At 47.3% G+C, this 18,814-nt stretch overlaps 1 protein-coding gene across 22 annotated transcripts in view; it reads left to right on the top strand.

Annotated features, from left to right (window-relative positions):
- The window catches only part of Cux1 (cut-like homeobox 1), a 319,456-nt gene that overhangs the window by 65,121 nt on the left and 235,521 nt on the right, over positions 1–18,814 (top strand). For all 22 annotated transcript variants that reach the window (XM_030254115.1, NM_198602.3, NM_001291238.1 and 19 more), the window contains exon 2: positions 16,619–16,729. In XM_030254115.1, the coding sequence (XP_030109975.1) occupies positions 16,619–16,729 (111 nt within the window). The remainder of the gene's footprint in view (positions 1–16,618; positions 16,730–18,814) is intronic.

The raw sequence follows: 18,814 nt of genomic DNA, 5'->3' as shown, positions 1-18,814 counted from the left end.
TGGGAGCCCCAGGAACATTTAAGGCAAGGAGGGGACCAGAACGAAAGCTGGCAGCCACAGGGATGGGAAGTTCCCACCACTGTTCACTGCCAGGCTCATAATTCCATTTCACTGTATCCTATTTGTTCGTCTGGGGGTCACTTCCTGTATTAACTGCATTCCCTGAAGCTGGTTCAAGATTCTGATTTAGAGACTGTGCTTGGGTCTTCGCCTGATGCCACTGTGAGTTGTACTTCGGCTGCTGCCTGCTCATCAAGATGGAGGGCTGGGGAGGCGGCTCAGGTAGTAAAGTCCTTAAAACGGAAGCACGGAGAGCTGAGTGTTTGGATCCCCAGCACCCATGGCAAATGCTGGGCGTGGAAGCTTGTGCCTGCAGGATTATAGCACCTGGGAGCTGAAACTAGGGAGCCACTTACCCATTCAGAGAGAGAGAGAGAGAGAGAGAGAGAGAGAGAGAGAGAGAGAGAGAGAGGGAGAGAGAGAGAGGGAGAGAGAGAGAGAGCGCCTTTCAAAAAGCCACATGGAAGGCTTGCAAGATATTTCAGCAGTAAAGGTACTTAATGCCAAGCTGGATGATCTGAGTTCCGTCTCTGGGGCTCAAGTGATGGAAAGGCAGAACCCAAGCCTTCCAGGTCTTCTGACTTTCTTATGCGTGTCCTGTGTGTGCTCACACACATGCACACATGTGTCCTGTGTATGCTCACACACATGCACACATGTGTCCTGTGTATGCGTGTCCTGTGTATGCTCACACACATGCACACACACAAAGTAATAACTTAAAAATAAGTCAATAAATGACAGGGTGGTAAGTAATAGAATAATAAACCCTCAGTGCCTTGCACATGTGCACATCCATGCACACACACACACACAGTTAAAAGTATACATCCCATTCCCTTCTAGCCTCCCCCCCCCCCCAGCCTCCCCCACCCTGTGGGCTCATTGTTGAGCTGCAGCTTTCTTCCCTCTATTCTTGTGGGTTTTCTTGTTTGTTTGTTTGTTTGTTTTATTTTATCTCTTAAACCATTCTTGTTTGTTTTTGAAACATGGTCTTATGTAGCCTAGGTAGGCTTTGAACTCAGTGTACCTGAAGCTGACTTAAACTCTTGGCCCATTTGCCGCCACCTCCAAAGAGCTGGGATCACAGGTGTGCTCCATCATAGCTAGCTCTTTATTGGTTGTTTCTTCAGACAAGGTCTCTCAATGTAACCCCAGTTGATCATGGATTCACAATCCTCCTGCCTCTGCTTTCCAAGCTTTGTGGTCACAGGTGTGTTTCCCCCTCCCTTTCTCAGCAACTGTGACCTAGGAGCTCACTAGTGAAGATGGTGCTTTACCCTGTTTAAAGCAGACCAGGGAAGATGGGTATGGATGAGTGAATCGTGATAAATAATTCTAATGTTTTCGTGAATAAATTGGAGTATTTTCTACATTTGAAACAAACAAACAAACAAACAAACAAACAAAAAGCAGACCTGGCTCTGGCAGTCCCCCTGGTGGGAGGGACTAGTAGGGAAACCCAGAGAGAAAGCTGGGGACACAAAGACAGACCTCATCACAGGACAGATACAGCCCCCGGACTTTAAAATAGGAGGGCCCTGCAATTTGGGGCCAAGCTCTGTGGAAGTGGTGGCCTCTCTGCTGGTGAGGTCCTGCTGGGCTGCGTCTGGCCAGCTGGCTGTACCTGTGAATGTCAGGGTGCCTGACAGTACAGCAGGCAGAGAGCACTGTGTTAGGTTGTCACGGGGATTAAAAACCACAAGGGACATAAAAGATGACTCAGTAAACTGACAGCAGCTATTTTTATTCCCCCTGCCTTCTGGAATCTTCCCTCTTTCCTGTTCTTGGGGCTGCATGTAGCCTCCCTGCTTCCTTTGCTACCTTTGTATCTTCCTGATCCTTGGCAGGAAGCACTTTCTCCGACTCTGCTTGCAGGGGAAGCCCTCTGTCCATACTCACAGCTGGTCCTGATACCTGCTCTTCCTGGAAGAGGTCCAAGCCGTGTAGGCCTTGTGAGTGCCCTGAGGGCCAGGGCAGTTTTGAGGACCTCTATTTCCTTTCTTTACATTCCCTGCTAGGAGCCCAGTCTATAAATAAATCTGCTCCTGAGCCAGGAGGGAGGAAAGTAGGCTCCCCGCGTCATGGACCCAAGGCTGTTCCTCCAGAGTGATGCTCTGAATTCATGCAGTCCCCTTTCATGTCCATACATCTCTGTAACCTTGATGCAGCTGCCTCTGAGACAGCAACGGCCTCTTCCTGTTTGTAGGGTTAAGACAGACTTATCCCAATCCCATTAGACACCCCAGTTCAGACCTTCCCACCACACAGACCATGATATTGCTGTTGGCAAGTGCATGCTGTAAGTGCTATGCAGCCGCACAGGGAGCTCTGGAGAAACCTGCTAGCAGACAGAGCGCTTAGGAATGGGGTCTGCTGGGAACAAGTCTGCAGTCACCTTCTCCTGAAAGTCTTTTTGTGGTTTGTTCCTTTATTTCTTCTGAGGCAGGGTCTCATGTAGCCCAAGATGGCTTCCAACTCACCATGCTCAGGATGTCTTAACTCCTGATCCTTCTGTCTCCACTTCCCCAGTGTGGTGATTTTGGGAATGCATGACCACACCTGGTTTATGAAGTCCTGGGAATGCACTCAGGGTTTCATGGGAACACTCTACCAACCAAGCCATAGCCATAACCCAAGGAACAAATTGCAGTGAGTGTAATTTCCTGCCCCAAGGAGTTTTGATTGGTGATGGGGGTACAGAAGAGACACCTAGGATGTGGGGTCACTTCTGATGGGAACAGGACTGGCTATGACTGAATTAGTATCAGAATAGCCCCCCTCCTCCTCACACACACTATGTGGCAGCAAGAGTTTGTGGTAATTGTGCTTGTTAATTGTCTGTCTCCATCCTTTAGGCAACTCCAGACAGTAGCAGTGACTCATTAGCTAGCTTTGTGTGACTGTAGCTAGGGGACCCGCCAACTTTTGGACAAGCTGGGGTACAGCGGATAAATAGAGTTCCTGTCCTAGGGACTAGTGTGAGTAGATAGGTAGCAGCACTTCCAGGTTTGAAGAGGGCTGGAGGCCATTCTCACTGTGAATTAAAATGGCCCTTAAAACTACTCTGCTTTAGGCACCAGGCCCTGAAAATCTCAAAAATTAACCACAAAAGTAAAGTCAAGGATGGCTCAGCTGGTTCAGAGGTGGCAGTCCTGAACTAAATCCAAGTTCCCCATGAACTCAGGCAAGCAGTTGATAGATGTCTGCTCTGAGTTTGGCTTTTCCGGGGAACAGCTTAGTGTCTTTTTCACTTTGACTTATAACTCCAGGCAGAAACATCTTGAGAGCCTTTCAGAGCTTTTATTTGCTAATTAAAATGTGAGAAGGGAACACAGCTACAGGTAGGGTTGTGGTGCAAGGCACAGCTGTGATTTAAAAAAAACACACACACACACATCCAACCCAACAGTTTCAAAATGAAGTTATTAGCACTTCACCTGTAACTGCGATGGCTCTTAACTTTCACAATCCCGTCTCTTAAGCACCCAACTCTCCTGCAACTCTTTGGAGTGTTTAGATTTTTTCTCATTTTGCTTTTTTTTGCAGTGCTGGAGAGCAAGCCCAGGGCCTTGGGCGCATGCAGCAAGTGCTTAGCTACAGAGCTTTAACTCCACACCTCTCTCCTAGTTTCTGGTGTTATAGTCCAGGATGGTCATGGGGTCACAGTTCCCCTGCCTCCTTTTTGGCTGGGGAGAGAGGATCTTGCTGTGTATCCCTGGTGGCCTGGGCTAGAACTGATGACCCTCCTGCCTCAGTCTCCTGAGGTCTAGGATTACACTCATCATAGTGGTTTGTTTTTGGAAACAAGACTTTTTGCTCTTTGTGTAGACCCGAGTACTTAGCACTTAGTATTGTAGCCTAGGCTGGCCTTGGACTTGCTTTGATCCCCCTGCCTCTCAGTTTCCCAAGTGCTAGGATGACAAATATGCACCATCATGAAAGGGTTGGCCGTGTGTGTGTGTGTGTGTGTGTGTGTGTGTGTGTGTGTGTGCGCGCGCACGCGCACATTAGAGAAAAGGTTGGGGAGAGTTTCCTAGCCACTCTGGGAGGTCTAGTCAGTTATGCATTTTTACAGGAGAGAAAACTGAAGCTTAGAGGCCTTTAGGAAAATGCCCAAATCTTATCCTAGGAGGAACTAGCTCTAGGATGGAGCCTGGGCTGCCTTGAGCTCAAGACACCTGGTTGCTTACTTAGAAAAAGCTTCAGGACCTGAGTTCAACCCCCATAATCCATTTTTTGTTTTGTTTTTAAAGAAGCTGGGCATGGTGTCATGTACTTGTTATCCTAGGGCTAGGGAGGAACAGGTAGATCTCTGGGGCTCACTGGCCAGCCACCCTAGCCTCCTAGAGGAATTCTAGCTACTGAGAAACCCTGTCTAAAAACCAAGGTGGACAGCTCCTTAGGAACTACAGTGAAGGCATCCACAGTCTGAGCACACTTGTGTCCCCGCACACATATACATGTACACTTTTTATTCTAAGAGCGTGGGGCTGTGTGAGAAAGAACCAGCTCCCAAGTGCTCAGCTGCTTGAAGAATAAGGAAATACAGCCTGCTCAGATCCTGAAAATGATCAGCAGCCAGTTGCTCACCAAGCTTGTTCTATATTCCAGACACTCCAAAATGTGTTTGTCCCAGCATGCATGCCTCAGGTGGCTCCTTTTTATTTATTTTATAGTTTCTGATTCATAGTCTAGATCTATGCTGGCAGATGTTTGTGGAAAGACACACACACACACACACACACACAGACAGAGAGAGAGAGAGAGAGAGAGAGAGAGAGAGAGAGAGAGAATGAATGAATGAATATATCTGCAAGGCAGCTTAGCCGTCAGCGCTTTCCCAGGGAAGTAGCATGGAACCTTTGCCAGAGTGGCTGATGCCCTAACAAATTGATTCCTGCCAAACAATGGAGATAAATATTTTCAACAGACAGAAATGTTGGCTCCCAAAGTGTTCAAATTAAAGGCTTATTTCTGAAACAAATACTTTAGGAGGAAAACATTTCTACCAGCCTAGATGAGATCAGGGTTATTCCTCTTGGCAGTGGTGTGATTATTTTGAGATTAAAACACAATGGCTTCCCTCTGCCTGCCTCATTTTCTCTAAGATGACCTACTCACCCGTTCTTGTTTCCTGGAAAAGGGGATCTGTATTGGCTCTGAGCATGGGGAGGAGACAGGGTGGGTTTCCCACAGTCAAAAATTGGGCAACAGACATATTCAGCTCTTTCCTACTTCCATCTGGCCCTCAGTTTCTTGCCCACAAAATGGGCACCAGTATTTGCTGAGATTATAGTCATATACCTCCATTCCCTGTGCTGGGGATTGAACCTAAGCCTTCATCTATGTTCAACAGGCAATGTACCTGGTTCTGTCATGACCCTTAAAACCTGGAAGGTCAGAAAATCAGCACTGTCTAACAGACTTTTCTGGACCAACTGATAGGGCCAAAAGACTTTATGTTACCATTCATCACATATGGCTTGTGATCCTTGACGTGCGGTTAGTGACTAAGAAGCCAAAGTAGCCTTGTGTTATTTCTGAAATAGGGCCCCATATATAGCCCAGGCTGGCATTAAACTCTTTATATAGCTGAGGATGACCTTGAACTTCTAACTTCATCTCCCAAGTGCAGGGATGATGGGCATGTGTCACCATGCTCACTTTGGGTAGTATTGGAGACTTAACTCAGGGCTTTCTGCACACTAGACAATTACTCTACCAAGTAAGCTACATCCCCAGCCCAGAGAAACTGAGATCTTGATTTAATTTTTACCTGTGCAGCTGCTGGGAACTGCAGTTTAGATGCTCCAGCCTGCTTGTCTCCCTTAGTTTCATTCCTTGCGTCCAGTTAATATGCTGTTGGGTCAGTCCTCTGAAGAGCTCTCAGGCCTGTCTCCGTTGTGCAGAAGTTTGGGTCTGTATGTCCATGATGTGTTTTGGCTAGAGCACTGAGCAGGCTGACTTGAGTAAACTCATTTGTGTGTAATCGATTCTCTCCTTCCTCCATGTGGATCCCGGGGATCGAATGCAGGTTCTCAGGCTCTGTGGGTGGCACCCATACTAAATCAGCTATTCCACTGGCCCTCTTATTTTTAAAAAAAAAAAAAAAAAAAAGATCATCAGTCTTTCACTATGTAAGCCAGCCTGGCATCAGACCACTTTTCCTCCTGTTTTAGTCTCCTGAGTGCTGAGAGTACAGCTGTGCACCACCATGCCCAGTTTATGCAGGGCCGAAGAGCCAACTTAGAACTTCAGACATGGCAGGCGGATTCTCTACCAGTTGAGCACATCCCTCCACTGAAGTGCACCATGTGATTTAGGTGGGCAGCATGTCATATCAGTGACCAAGTGAATAAAGGATTGAATTTGTCTCTGAGTGTATTCTGAGTGAACTCTGAAAGGCCCAAGCAGAGGGAGCCTTGGAGGAAGCATCTCCCAGACAGTTAGCAGTAACTGCTTAGAGAACAGAGTAATGGAGGTCTGTGGCTGCTTCTCCCTCAGGTTCATCTCAAGGCCCATGGGAGTGGCAGTGTCCGCAGAACCATGTTTCCTAGGCAGGGCCCTGCTGGGAGGGTGGTGGGTACTATGGTCTGGGGACACAGGAAGCAAAGTACACTGGACTTCTGATTCATAGTGCTTCTGGTGAGGCTCAGGAGGGCTCTGTGGGTAGTTGGGAGGAGAAAGAGGAAGGCGACTCCTGTTTGGAGCCAAGAGGCCGAAGACAGAAGTCAGGCTGCCTTATTTGTGTCCAGAGAACCTAGTGCCTGAGGTAGACTTTTCAGAAACAGTCCAGTACCAGGCAATGCATACTGCCCAGTTGATCTGTAAAGGCATCCCTTCTGTACAGTCTAATGGGCTGACTTCCCCTCCCCGCCTGACACTGGCTGCTCTTAGAACGCCTGCTGTCTGATGTTCAGTATATTTCATTATTCACCTCGGGATGCTGTCTCTCACGTCTTAGTATCTTAGAGTCTAGCAGGTATTGTATGTGGTGCAAGGCTTGTCAGATGCAGCTGCAGTTTATTTTTGCTCTGGGTTGTGATGGGTGTAAAGCAAAACTACAACCCTCCAAATCTTGGGTCTCTTGGTTAAAATTTCTCCATCTTAAGAGATTCACTGAAAGGCTTATACGGCCCAGAACACAGAGTAGGCTAGACTAGCTATTCAGGCTAGCACAAGGAGCAAGTGGCCTCATCACGTTCATAGCGAGAACCAGAGCTCGGTGAATGCATGTGCTACTTGGCTCCCCTTCTCCATTGTCCGGTGCAGGATCCCAGCCAGGGAATAGGGCTGTCCTCCCCGCCACAGTTAATGCAGTCAAGATGTCCCCACAGGCACATCAAGCGACCCATCTCTTGGGCAATTTTAGATTTTGTCAAATTGACAATTAGCACTAATGGTCACAGGCAGCTAACAGTAGCAACTGCTCCCCCCCACAACCTTAAGCATGCAGTACCACTCTTAGCAAGTTTGGGGTTTGTTGCTGCTGTGTAGATGTCTATGGGGCCCAGAACAGCAGGAGTAACAGCCACAACAACTGCTTAGACTATGGTCTGTCTCACTAGACCTTTCCACCCTTCTCTAGAAGGACCTGTAAGACACTGTGCCCACTCTGTGGGTGACATGGCTTGTTGAAGGCCACCAGGTACAAGTGGTTCAGACTGGTTCTAGAGCTGAAGTTCAGTGCCGTTCCTTACAAGCCAGGGTGGTGTTTCTTAAAGGAATTTGGAGTCCACAAATGTGTACCTTGTGTGTGTGTCTGTCTGTGTTCTATGGTATACAAGTGGAGGTCTAGTGGATCTGGTTCTAAGATCTGGTGATCGAGATCAGGTTGTCAGGCTTGCCAGCAAACCACAGAGCCATCCCAACAGCCCACATTATCCTTTCTCATCTCATTTACTCTGGGTTTGCCACAGAACACGGTGTGTCCTTGAGATTAGGTAAACCATGTAAACCCAGCTACTGTGTGCTGTAAGATTATGTGAAGAGTTTTCATGCTTATTGGTTAACCTTAATTTTAAAGGGGGATGAAGATGGCCAACTGTCACATACAAAGATTGCTCTCCAAGGCTTACAACATGGAGGTCCTGTCACCCCCAGGTCCCTGGGAAGGTCATATACTGGCAAGGACTTGTACACTTGCCCATTTTGTCCCTCCCCACCTTTTTTGTTCCTCTAGTTAGAAAACAGTATGTCTTTTCTTAACAGATTTTATTTTTATTTTTGTGTATCTCCCCGCCCCCTTCCAGTGGGTGGGCGAGTAGGTGTGGGTGCCTGTAGAGACAGAAAAGGATATCAGATCCTTTGGAACTGGAGTTAGAGGCAGTTGCAAGCCATCCTATGGTGGGTCCTGGGAATCAAAATCAGGTTGTCTGGAAGGGCAGCAAGAGTTGCTGGGCTGCCTGTCCATCCTCCAATCCCCCTCTTTTTATGTGATAGGAGTTTTCTGTGTAACCCAGTCTGGCCTGTGAACCTCTGTATGCAGGTCTGTATCCCCAGCCGTAGTGCCTCCTAGGCCTACCTTTCAGCTCTATTTGTCCCTTTTCCCTCATTGCTCCATGTTGATTACCAGCACGGCCCCTACCAGCTTATCCCAGTGTTTAGTAGGAGAGGTTGATATTGGCTGTTCTGGTGTGCATCTCCTTTCCAAACTGCCCTGCCTTTACCATGCCCAGATGCCTTTAGGGTCCATGGGCAGTCAGCCTGATTCAGTAGTGCTGTGGCTTCTATATAGGGACTCCCTAATCTTCAGAGGTCTCACCCCATTTCTTTCTCAGCTGCAAGAGGTTTCGTGCCTATAAAGATTTCTGTAGAAATCCTGAGCCTGTGTAAGCAGGTGTGTGTGTGTGTGTGTGTGTGTGTGTGTGTGTGTGTGTGTGTGTGTATTTGCAATGGATAGTTTGTTTCCTGTGGGTGTACATATTTAGGGGAGGTCATTTTTATACTTCTCATTGAACAGACAGACACATGTGCTGCTGTCTGACCTTAGCCTGCCCCTCACAGCCCCTTTGACCTGGCTGGCTACTGCTCTGCAGATGGTACTGTCTTGTCCACTGCTGGCCCTGGGTGACAGTGACAAGGCTCCTAGTGTCTTTGAAGCTGTCTATGCTCTGTCACATAGAGCACAGTTCAGGGTAAGTCCTGAGAGAGTGAGTACTTAGCCTACCTGTGCCCCAGTGCAGTAAAGACAGAGGCGTTTCACAGAAACTTAGGTGCCTTCTCTTCAGAAGGATTTGCCCTCTTCCCCAGCCTCTCCCACTTTTCTCCATCAGCACATTTCCTTCTGTCTTGTTGATCTTTCCTGCTTCTCTCTTCTTCTCTGCTAGACAGCAGTCCCCTCAGCTTGCGTGGCTTCTGGTTTATCTGACAGTCTCCATAGCTCCTATCCTGGTCGAGGATGCTGGTGGTAGAGTGAATCCAGGGCTAAGGCCAAGTGTGTGGCTTCACTAGTAAAGAGAAATTAACCTTGATGTAACAGTTACTGTGCCCTGAACTTGAGATGCGTTATCTTAATTAATCTCCAGAGAGGAGACACCAACTGACCACGGCTACCATAGGCTGTGGGAGGGAGGAGCCCAAGTTCTTGTCCATGCCACTGACTAGAAGGCATCTCCATCCATCCATCCATCCATCCATCCATCCATTTATTTTGCAGTACTGGGGATGGAACCCAGGGCCTCTCACTGCTGGACAGTCAATCAATCTATGCCCAGCAACACCCTTGGCTCCTCACTGGTGTATGCTAGGCCAGAGTTCTACCACTGAGCTATGTCCCCAGCCCCTCCCTGGGGAGTTCTAGACCGGAGCTGTACCACTGAACTAAGCTCTCAGCTCTGACTGGAGGATCATAGACAGGTCATGTACTGCTGACTGTGTCCTTAGCCTTGTATTGGGGAAACACTCTAATGCTGAGCCACACCTCTAGCCCCAGACAGATATTTTGAGTGGGGGCTAGAAGAGGCGATGAGAATTTGATGGGTGGCTCAGCCTGTAATCTTCGATCCTTTGAAACTGGAATACATTCTATTAGTCCAAACAAATGTGGGAGCTAGAGTATGAGCGAACTGCCTGGGTAGTAATCATGGAGGCTCTGTATATACAGCAGCTCAGTTTTTACTGCACTGATGTCATTGACAATTCCTCTGTGAGCTGTAGCTGTTCTCATGGGTTTGACAGTCTCTAAGGGGAGAGGAGAGCATCTGAAATGAGTTCTCAGATTAAAAGTAGAGTTTGGGTCAGCAAGAAGAGTCAGTGGTAAAGAAAGGTGCTTGCAGCTAATGACCTGAGTTTAGTTTGCAGGACACACAGGATGGATGGAGAGAACCAACTCCCTAAAGTCGTGTTCTCCCTCTCCCTCCTTCTCCTTCCCTTCCCCTCTCTCTCCCACACACACAATTTTTAAAAAGCGTAGAGATAATGCGAAAGAACACTTTGCCTGTGTTACTGATGCATCAGTTAGGGCACTGATTCTGATTTGCCAAGAGGCTGCAGTGGCCATGGAGACTGCTTTGCAGGTCTAAGGAGACCCACTCAGTGGAAGGCTTGAGTAAGAGAGAACCTCAGAAGAAGTGGGGTACACTGCAGGTGCATTCTTACTATAGCAAAAGAAAAAAAAGACATGCTTTTAGGGTGAGTAATTTCGAAATCATCATTGGTGGTCTTAAGACTAATTTGAAACATTACATTTCCACTTACTTTTGTGTGTCAGCATGTGTGGATGCACATGCACGTTTGCACCCCATGGTGTGTTTGTGGAGGTCAGAGGACAACTTGCAGCAGTTGGTCCTTTATACTTTGTGGGTCCAAGAGATCAAACTCAGATGGTCATGCTTGGTTGTAAATGCCTTCACCTGCTGAGCCATCTCAGCAACCATTCAGACTGATTTTAAACATCCTCTCCACATGCTTTTCTTTTTCTCTCCTTCCTTCCTTCCTTCCTTCCTTCCTTCCTTCCTTCCTTCCTTCCTTCCTTCCTTCCTCCCTCCCTCCCTCCCTCCCTCCCTCCCTCCCTCCCTCCCTCCCTTCCTTCCTTCCTTCCTTCCTTCCTTCCTTCCTTGACAGGTTTTCTATTTAGCCCAGGCTGGCTCCAATCCCCATTCGTCCTGCCTAAGCCTTCAAGGTGCTGGGATAGCAGGCTAGCACTACCATGCCCAGCTCCAGTTGCTTTCACATAGGTATTACATGGTATTTGTTGGTTTGTCTTCACTTGGTCCAGAGGCTGGAGTCCCCACAGAGAGAAACTTGGAACTATTAGGAACCCTTTGAGGATCTGTCATAGACAGAGGAAAAAAAAAAAAAAACCAAAAAAACCCCCAAAGTTCAGGGCAAATAGCCCTACTGCTGTTCCTTAGGACTGCCTGTATGTATGTGAGCTCACACACAAGGGACTTGCCAATAGCTATGGGCTCTCCATAATGATCCTGAGCCTTGGCTGTGCCTTTGGAAGCTCTTCTGAGGAAGGGCAGGGGCTCTCGGCCTGGCCAGTGGAATAACCTTGAGGGATGAAGAGGACACTCACTAGCTTTCCTTTTTGGCTTGACATACAGCGCACCAAGAGGTGCCATGTAAGCCACATGCTGTTCAGGGGCTGTGTGCTTTAAAAGCCAGAGTTTCACCCTGGACCTTGTCATCCAGTCATCTAGGGAGGGACCTCTTTGAAAAAGAAAAGTTTCTATATGAGGTGTATTGCTCAGATGTTTTAGTGACATTTCTAGTGTTTTCTACCTTGTTGGATATGCCAGGTTGTGAGTTCATGTGTATATTGCCAACCCTGTCAACCTGGGACCTACGGTCAACATAGGGCAAGTAGTTTCTGGCTGGGTGTATTTTTGTGAATGGCTATAGCTGACATGGTAGCCTCCTTCACTTCTCTTCTCTCCCTTTCCCCCTCTGGCCAGTGAGTACATTTTAAAAGGCAAAGCTGTTTGGCAAAAGATGGCTCATCTCAACTCCTTTCTCTTTTTTTGCTAGGGATGGAACTCCTACAAGTTAGGCACATACTATGTCACTGAACACCAGGCTCTCATTGGGAGATTCTAGCAGATATTCTATAGTTAAGCCACACCCCAGCCCCTCACTGGGGGATTCTAGGCAGGAGCTCTACCACTGAGCCACACCTCTAGCCTCTTACTGGAGGATTATAGGCAAGTGTTCTAATGATAGACCACACCCCCAGAGATGAGTTTTGCTATGTTGCTGAAGCTGGCTTTGAGCTCCTGAACTGAAATGATCCTCTTCCCTCAACCTGCCAACTAGCTGGAACTAAAGGCCTGTGATATTGAACCTGGACGGAAGGACTTTAAAAATTAATACCTTCCCATTTTTCCAAGAAACAGCCAGAGTACACACCTCAGAGTAAGTTCCTTCTTCACTGGCTCTTACAACTGAGCAAACCCAGTTCAGGTTTCTTCTGTTTCCTTCTGGAGGCCATTAGAGTCTGGCCAGCATGTGGGGAGCGTACGAGGTGTAAGTCCCGTGGGATGATTTGCTGATTTTGACTAGGTATATCTTGATGACTGTCCCATGTCCTACATATTATTTTTGGTTCCATGTAAAAATCATTTTTTCCCCCTGTTTTTAACAATCACCACAGAATCATCCATCGGTGCCTATGCCAAATAGTGCTGTTCACAGGCAGTATGTTAGTTCCAGCTTTCCCCCTTTTTGCATCTTAATGCCTTTCAGATGTGGGACTCTCTGTGCTCCTGTTTCCATGTGACCTGTGACTCATGGGCTGATGATTCTGTATTTTGGTCCCTCATCTCCCCTTCCTCTCAACACATTAGATTCTCTTATTAGTACGTCATTGTCGACACTTTGAGAATAGACAGGCTCAGTAGATAATAAAACAGTATTGGCCTTGAGTTTTATAGCTGTCTACTCCCTCCGACTTGTTTCTGGAGCTCGAGAATGCAGGTCTTATTCTCCTTCTAAAAGGTCTGGTGGGGGCTGGGGAGATGGTCCAGTCAGGCAAGCATCTGATGCTAAACTAAGTATGAGGACTTGAATTTGGAGCTTCAGCACCCATATTAAAAGCTGGTATGTCAGTGCAGGTCGGCGATCCCAGCTCTGGGGGAGTGGGCCCCAGTGGATAGAGTCCTGGAGCTCATTATCTACCCAGTCTCACTGAATCTATGAACTTCAGGTGCGGTGAGGGATCCTGTCTCAAAGTGAGGGAGAGTGACTGAGAAAAATTCCTGCCATCAATCTCTGGCCTCCATATGTGAATGAACACACACACACACACACACACACACACACACGATTTGGAGGTGGTTTAAATTTTGGGGGGAGTAATTTAGCCTAAGTCTTTGAGCCTTCCAAATGTGACCAGCCCTATCTGGAGCAGTGGAAGCTCCACACATTGGCGGAAGGCTCAGTCTACTCACTGTGTCAATCTGTTTCCGTGGTGGCAGGAGGCAGCACAGTATTAAATTTGGAGACCCCTGTTGGCTCCTCGAGTTGGTTCACATATGTCTGCAAGGTTGGGTAAAGGAGTGAGGTGGAACCCCATAGAGTCTCTGACTGCCAGCAGCAAGTGGCCCCAGGTGTACTGGCTTTGCAATGTAGGTTCCTAGTCACCAGGCCACCTGTTCAACTCAAGCTGTCTGACCTATCAGTCTGCAGAGAGACCTCAGAATCAAAGGACAAATAGCTGGGCTTAGGAAACAGGGTCTGACCTATGTCTTTTAGAGTGGGTGTGGGTGTGGGTGTACATATGTGCCTCACCCTCACTCTACTTCCTTTCCCTGTACATGTCTGGATGCCAGAAGACAGCCTCTGCTGTTTCTCCTCAGGTGCCATCCATCTTGTTCCTTTTGGGGACAGTTTCTCATAACAGTGGGAGTTGTTTTGTACCTGGATGGCCAGTAAGTTCCAGGAACCCTCTATTTCCTTTCTAACGGCAGCCTTACACATAGCTTTGTATGTGGATGTTGAAATCTAAACTCAGGTCTTGGTGCTCACAAGTCAGCTGTGTTACTCACTGACTCTTTCTGACCTGATTGATTTATTTACTTACTTTTGGTGCCAGGCTGGTCTCAAACTTGATGTGAAGCAGAAATTGGCCTTGAACTTCTGATCTTCCTGCTTCCACCTCTGAGTGTTGGGATTACAGGAACACACCACCATGCCCATCAGCCCTGTGCTCTTACTTTATCCTCTAAATGTACTCACTCACTGAGAAGGCTAGAACCCCTCAAGTTCCCACATTGAACACCCCACTCAGTTAAAGAAGCCAGGATATGCTACTTGTGCTATAGCTGGAAACCCAGACTTCTTCATGGCAAGCAGCAGGATCCCTATTGAAACAGCAGCCAGCACTGGTTTTCTGTTTCTCCAAGTTGTGTGTGTGTGTGTATGTGTGTATGTATGCGCCTGTGCCTGGAAGGAAATATCAACTTCTCCCGTTCCTGTCATATTTCAATATTGGCTTTTTTCCGCCCTTCTCCAAGTCTCCCGTTATAACTTCTTCTGCTGCTTAAATATAGCCATCTAAGTCCTCCTTCTTGCCAGATTGTTTATATTTTTGCAAGCCTTCTGCGTTATCTGCGACTGCTTGCTTGCCTCTCTCTCCATCCCACTTCCCCACGTTGGTGGCGGTTGCTCTTTTTCCCCTGCCTCCTCTTCTCTGGGATGACTTTCAAATGTGGTCTATCAAAACGCCCAGTGTTTCCCTCTTTTCTGCAGTCGCTTTGACATCTGTTCTTGAATGCTAGCCCACAGTATTGCTTTGGATTTGCTCACCCAGGATTTGTTTGAATGCCAGAAATACTAAAGGAAGAGTGTGGCATGAGGCCTCTCCCCACCTCACAGTTCCCCTCTCCACATTTAAACTGTCTTTAGATTTCTGAGTTGACAGCATGCTGGTTGGTTGTTCCAGCTCTCTGTCATCTTGTCTGGCCACGAGCCACACCATCATGGTACCAGGAAAGCATCACCCAAGATGGCTTTCTGGCCCACTGGGTTGTTTCCACAAAAAAGGAAGCAGGAGGCAGGGGATGTTGTTCAGTTTGTAGAGCACCTAGTATGCAGGGACCCTTGGCATTTCTAGAGTGATGATACATGCCTGTGCCTCCAGCTCTAAAGAAGAGGAGGCAGGGGGACCTTCCCCTTACTTCACATCCTTCTGGGAAGTTCTATAAGGCAGGTTGGCTTTCACTTCCCACCCCAGTCTCGCTCAGGTGGTAGCAGGGAATATCTTCTGAGTGACGAACACCCTATTCTGCCCACCATTTCCTTTCCATGTGCCCTTCCATGCTGTTATGTGAGCGCCTCCAGCTCTGAGGACATGCATTACACATCTCCTTTTAAGACTCTGGGGATTAGGGATATGGCTCGGTTGCTAGAGTGCTTACAGAGTAAGCATGAAGTCCTGGGTTCTATCCCTAGAACTGTTTAATGCATGCCTATAATCCTAACAACTGGGAAGAAGGCAGAGACAGTAAGATTAGGAATTCAAGGTCATTTTTTCCAGCTTTATAATGAATCTAAGGCCAGTCTGGGGTACATGAGACCCTGTCTCTGGGGGATTGGGGGAGAATCATGTATGACAATCGGAGGTAGGTAGACTCTGGTGGCCTTCTTGGCCTTCTAGTTCTCTCAGAAACATAAGATGATGGGATCTGCTGTGGATGGAGGAGTCGCTTATAACAGTCACTAATGCCACACAGAATATTCTGCTCCGTATGTTCAGTAACTGAATTTACTTGACTTAGCATATGAGACAGCAGGCCATTCGGTGGTTAGCCACATGGCCTGTGTACCTGCTGTGAGCCTGGAGCTCCATCCTGGGCCCATCTGCTGTAGGCTGCTCAGGGCAGCTCCTCATGGCAGATTCTCCCAGAGTCTTCAGGGCTGGGGCACAGGTTCTCTGACACTGTGCCATTCAGAACAGAGCCCTCAGACCTGGCCAGTCTTCTGGGAACCCACCCTGGGGGTTCTCAGACTCCAGGGCATGTGGGATGTTTGGTGAACCTTGCCTATGAAAAGCTTACAGGATAACAGAAATAATTATTCTTGGGATTTGCTTTTTAAAGATCCCTCTTGCAAAAAAATAACTTAATGGTTGCAATTGGGATGCCTGGCCTACAGTAAGTTTTCAAGAAATATTTGTTGAGTGGAAGCAAAGCAGCCATTGTTATCTCCAGTCTCAGGTTCCTACTATAGACTTGTAGAGTCCTACTGGGGGACATACCACGTTAGACAGGTGGATCAGAACTCAGGAGAATGGCCTAAAGAGATGTGGGGGGAATTGACCCAACTGTGGTTTAGTAGGGAGACTGTTTCTATGTGTGTTGGCATAGGGAGGAATCCTTTGTGCAATGCCAAAGGGCACCGTATAGCATGCTGAGCAAGTTTGGTTTTCTCCATTTAGTCTCTATGGGACTGGTGTTGGGTAGATGTATTATACTTATTATGATCCTTAACACTGTCCTTGAGAGATTTGATTCCCAGGGGCTCTCCTCTTTATTCAAGCCCACTGTACACATGATCCCTCCTGATGGAAACTGCACATTATAATCTTGCTTTTCCTTTCTGGATCTCCCTACAGAGAGAACTTGATGCCACCGCAACAGTATTGGCAAACAGGCAAGATGAGAGCGAACAGTCCAGAAAGCGGCTCATTGAGCAGAGCCGAGAATTCAAGAAGAACACTCCAGAGGTGAGCTGGGACTGTGTCACAGTCTTCAGAAGGGGTCTTATGACCCCTGGGAAAATGTAGAACATTTACTGAGACATTTCCTAATTCCCCAGAAAAATTGCATGGTGAGATGCCCGTTTCTTTGTTTGGATGCCTCCAACTGCACCCTGGCAGAGTCTGTGCCTCATCCAAGCCATGTGCTGTGACAGCGGACAAGTTGTTAGAATCAGTAAGACTTGTGTTGATACCAAGTACAGACATTGCATAGGCTGGGCACGAGCAGTGTCAGGCTCGTGCTCTGTTCTAGCCTCTGATATATCAGGGTGGTGTTGACTGAAGTCCTATGGGGCCACTGGGGGCCAGTGGGCTTCATGCCAGACTGGCTTCCATGATGTTAGGCGGTAGTGTGTTCAAAAGATGCATTGCATTAATATTTCTGGTAAAACCTTGTTTGCTCTGTTATGGCCTCTGTGTTTCTTGACACAGGTTGTTAGGGGTAGTGGATGTGCACTCATTTTAGAGTCTGGGCTTCTTTTTTTTTTTTGGTTTTTCGAGACAGGGTTTCTCTGTATAGTCCTGGCTGTCCTGGAACTCACTCTGTATGTAGCCCAGGCTGACCTCGAACTCAGAAATTCGCCTACCTCTGCCTCCCAAGTGCTGGGATTAAAGGCGTGCACCACCACCGCCCGGCCGGGCTTCTCTTTTAGGAGTTTGTTGGGAGTCATATTAGTAACTTTTATCATTTCCATGACAAAAATACCTAACAAGTAGCTTAAAAGAAGAGGGTTACCTAGGCTCACAGTGTGGCAGGGAAGGCATGGCAGCAGGAACTTGGGCTGTCTGGTCCATTCTGTAGGGAGGAAACCGATTAATGCTAGAGCTCCGCTGGCATTCTCCTTCTTATGCAGTCTGGTCCTTCCTCCACTTTTCAAGTGTAGGGATTACAGGTGTGCACCACCGACTATGTTTATGTGATCCTGGGGATGGGATCTAGGAAGCCTTGCATGCTGGGCAAGTGTTCTGCTGGCTGAGACACCTCCCCGTCACCTAAATCTTTCTAGCTGTTGTTTCCTTTTATCTTTTGAGATAGATGCTCCCTGTATAGCCTACGCTCCACAGTCAGCCTCCTGAGTACATCACCACAACTAAGTTAAGTGTATCTTCTATCAGACATCTTTAAAGGTTTTTAAGGCCAGAGTTCAGATGGAAGTGGAGGGGGGAGGGTTCAGTTCGTGTCCTGGGATGCTCAAAGGGGAAAGATGGGCGTCTACGACGGCACGTGAAACGGTCTGACAATGTGGAGGAAGGAGCTGTAGCCATATGTGTGGAGTCTCAGGTGAGTGGAAGGCTTGGGTCTGGCAGCAGAACTGGACCACCAGCTTTGCTTAAGGTTGCATCTAGTCATCTCGGTGACATTGGTCATTTCCAGTAGTTAAACCACCCAGTCATTTAACTTTTAAAGTTAGAGTTTTGTGACACTACATCAAGAAATTCATAAACAAATTCATTCTTCTATTGAAGGAAAAATGGTAACACCAGGACACTGTGTAGAGAGCTTCTAAGTACAGCAGTATTGGTTGTAGTGTTTTAATCTAAAAATTTTGGTTAGTTTGAAGTAGACCGCAGTTACTTTGTAAGTACAAATTTACTTTAAAAAGGTTCATTCCCTATGGATTTAAAAACATTATTTATCTACATAGTATAGCAACAGGATCTCATGGAACCCAGGCTGGCCCAAACCTCACAATGTGTCTGAGAGTGTTGAATTTCTGCTCCTTTTGCCTCTAGCTCCCAAGTGTACTGAGACTGTAGGCATACAGTACCATACCTGATTTCCTTGATACTGGAGATCGAACCCAAGAATTCATGCATTACAAGTCCTTCAGCCATCTTAGCCCTGTATCTCACCCTCCATATAGAATTAATAGCTGCTCTTTGAGTAGACCAAGTATTATCCCAAAGAAACAGTTTTTATTCATAAATTTCTACCTTTAAAATTTATCATATGTATGAGAGTTTTGCCTTCATGTATGTCTATATACCACATGTGTGTCTGGTGCCTGAGGAGGCCAGAAAAGGACTCTGGATGCCCTGGAACTGAAGGTA

This window comes from Mus musculus, chromosome 5 (assembly GCF_000001635.26).
Source record: "Mus musculus strain C57BL/6J chromosome 5, GRCm38.p6 C57BL/6J".
NCBI classification, from domain to species: Eukaryota; Metazoa; Chordata; class Mammalia; order Rodentia; family Muridae; genus Mus; species Mus musculus.
This window is presented reverse-complemented; position numbering and strand designations above follow the sequence as displayed.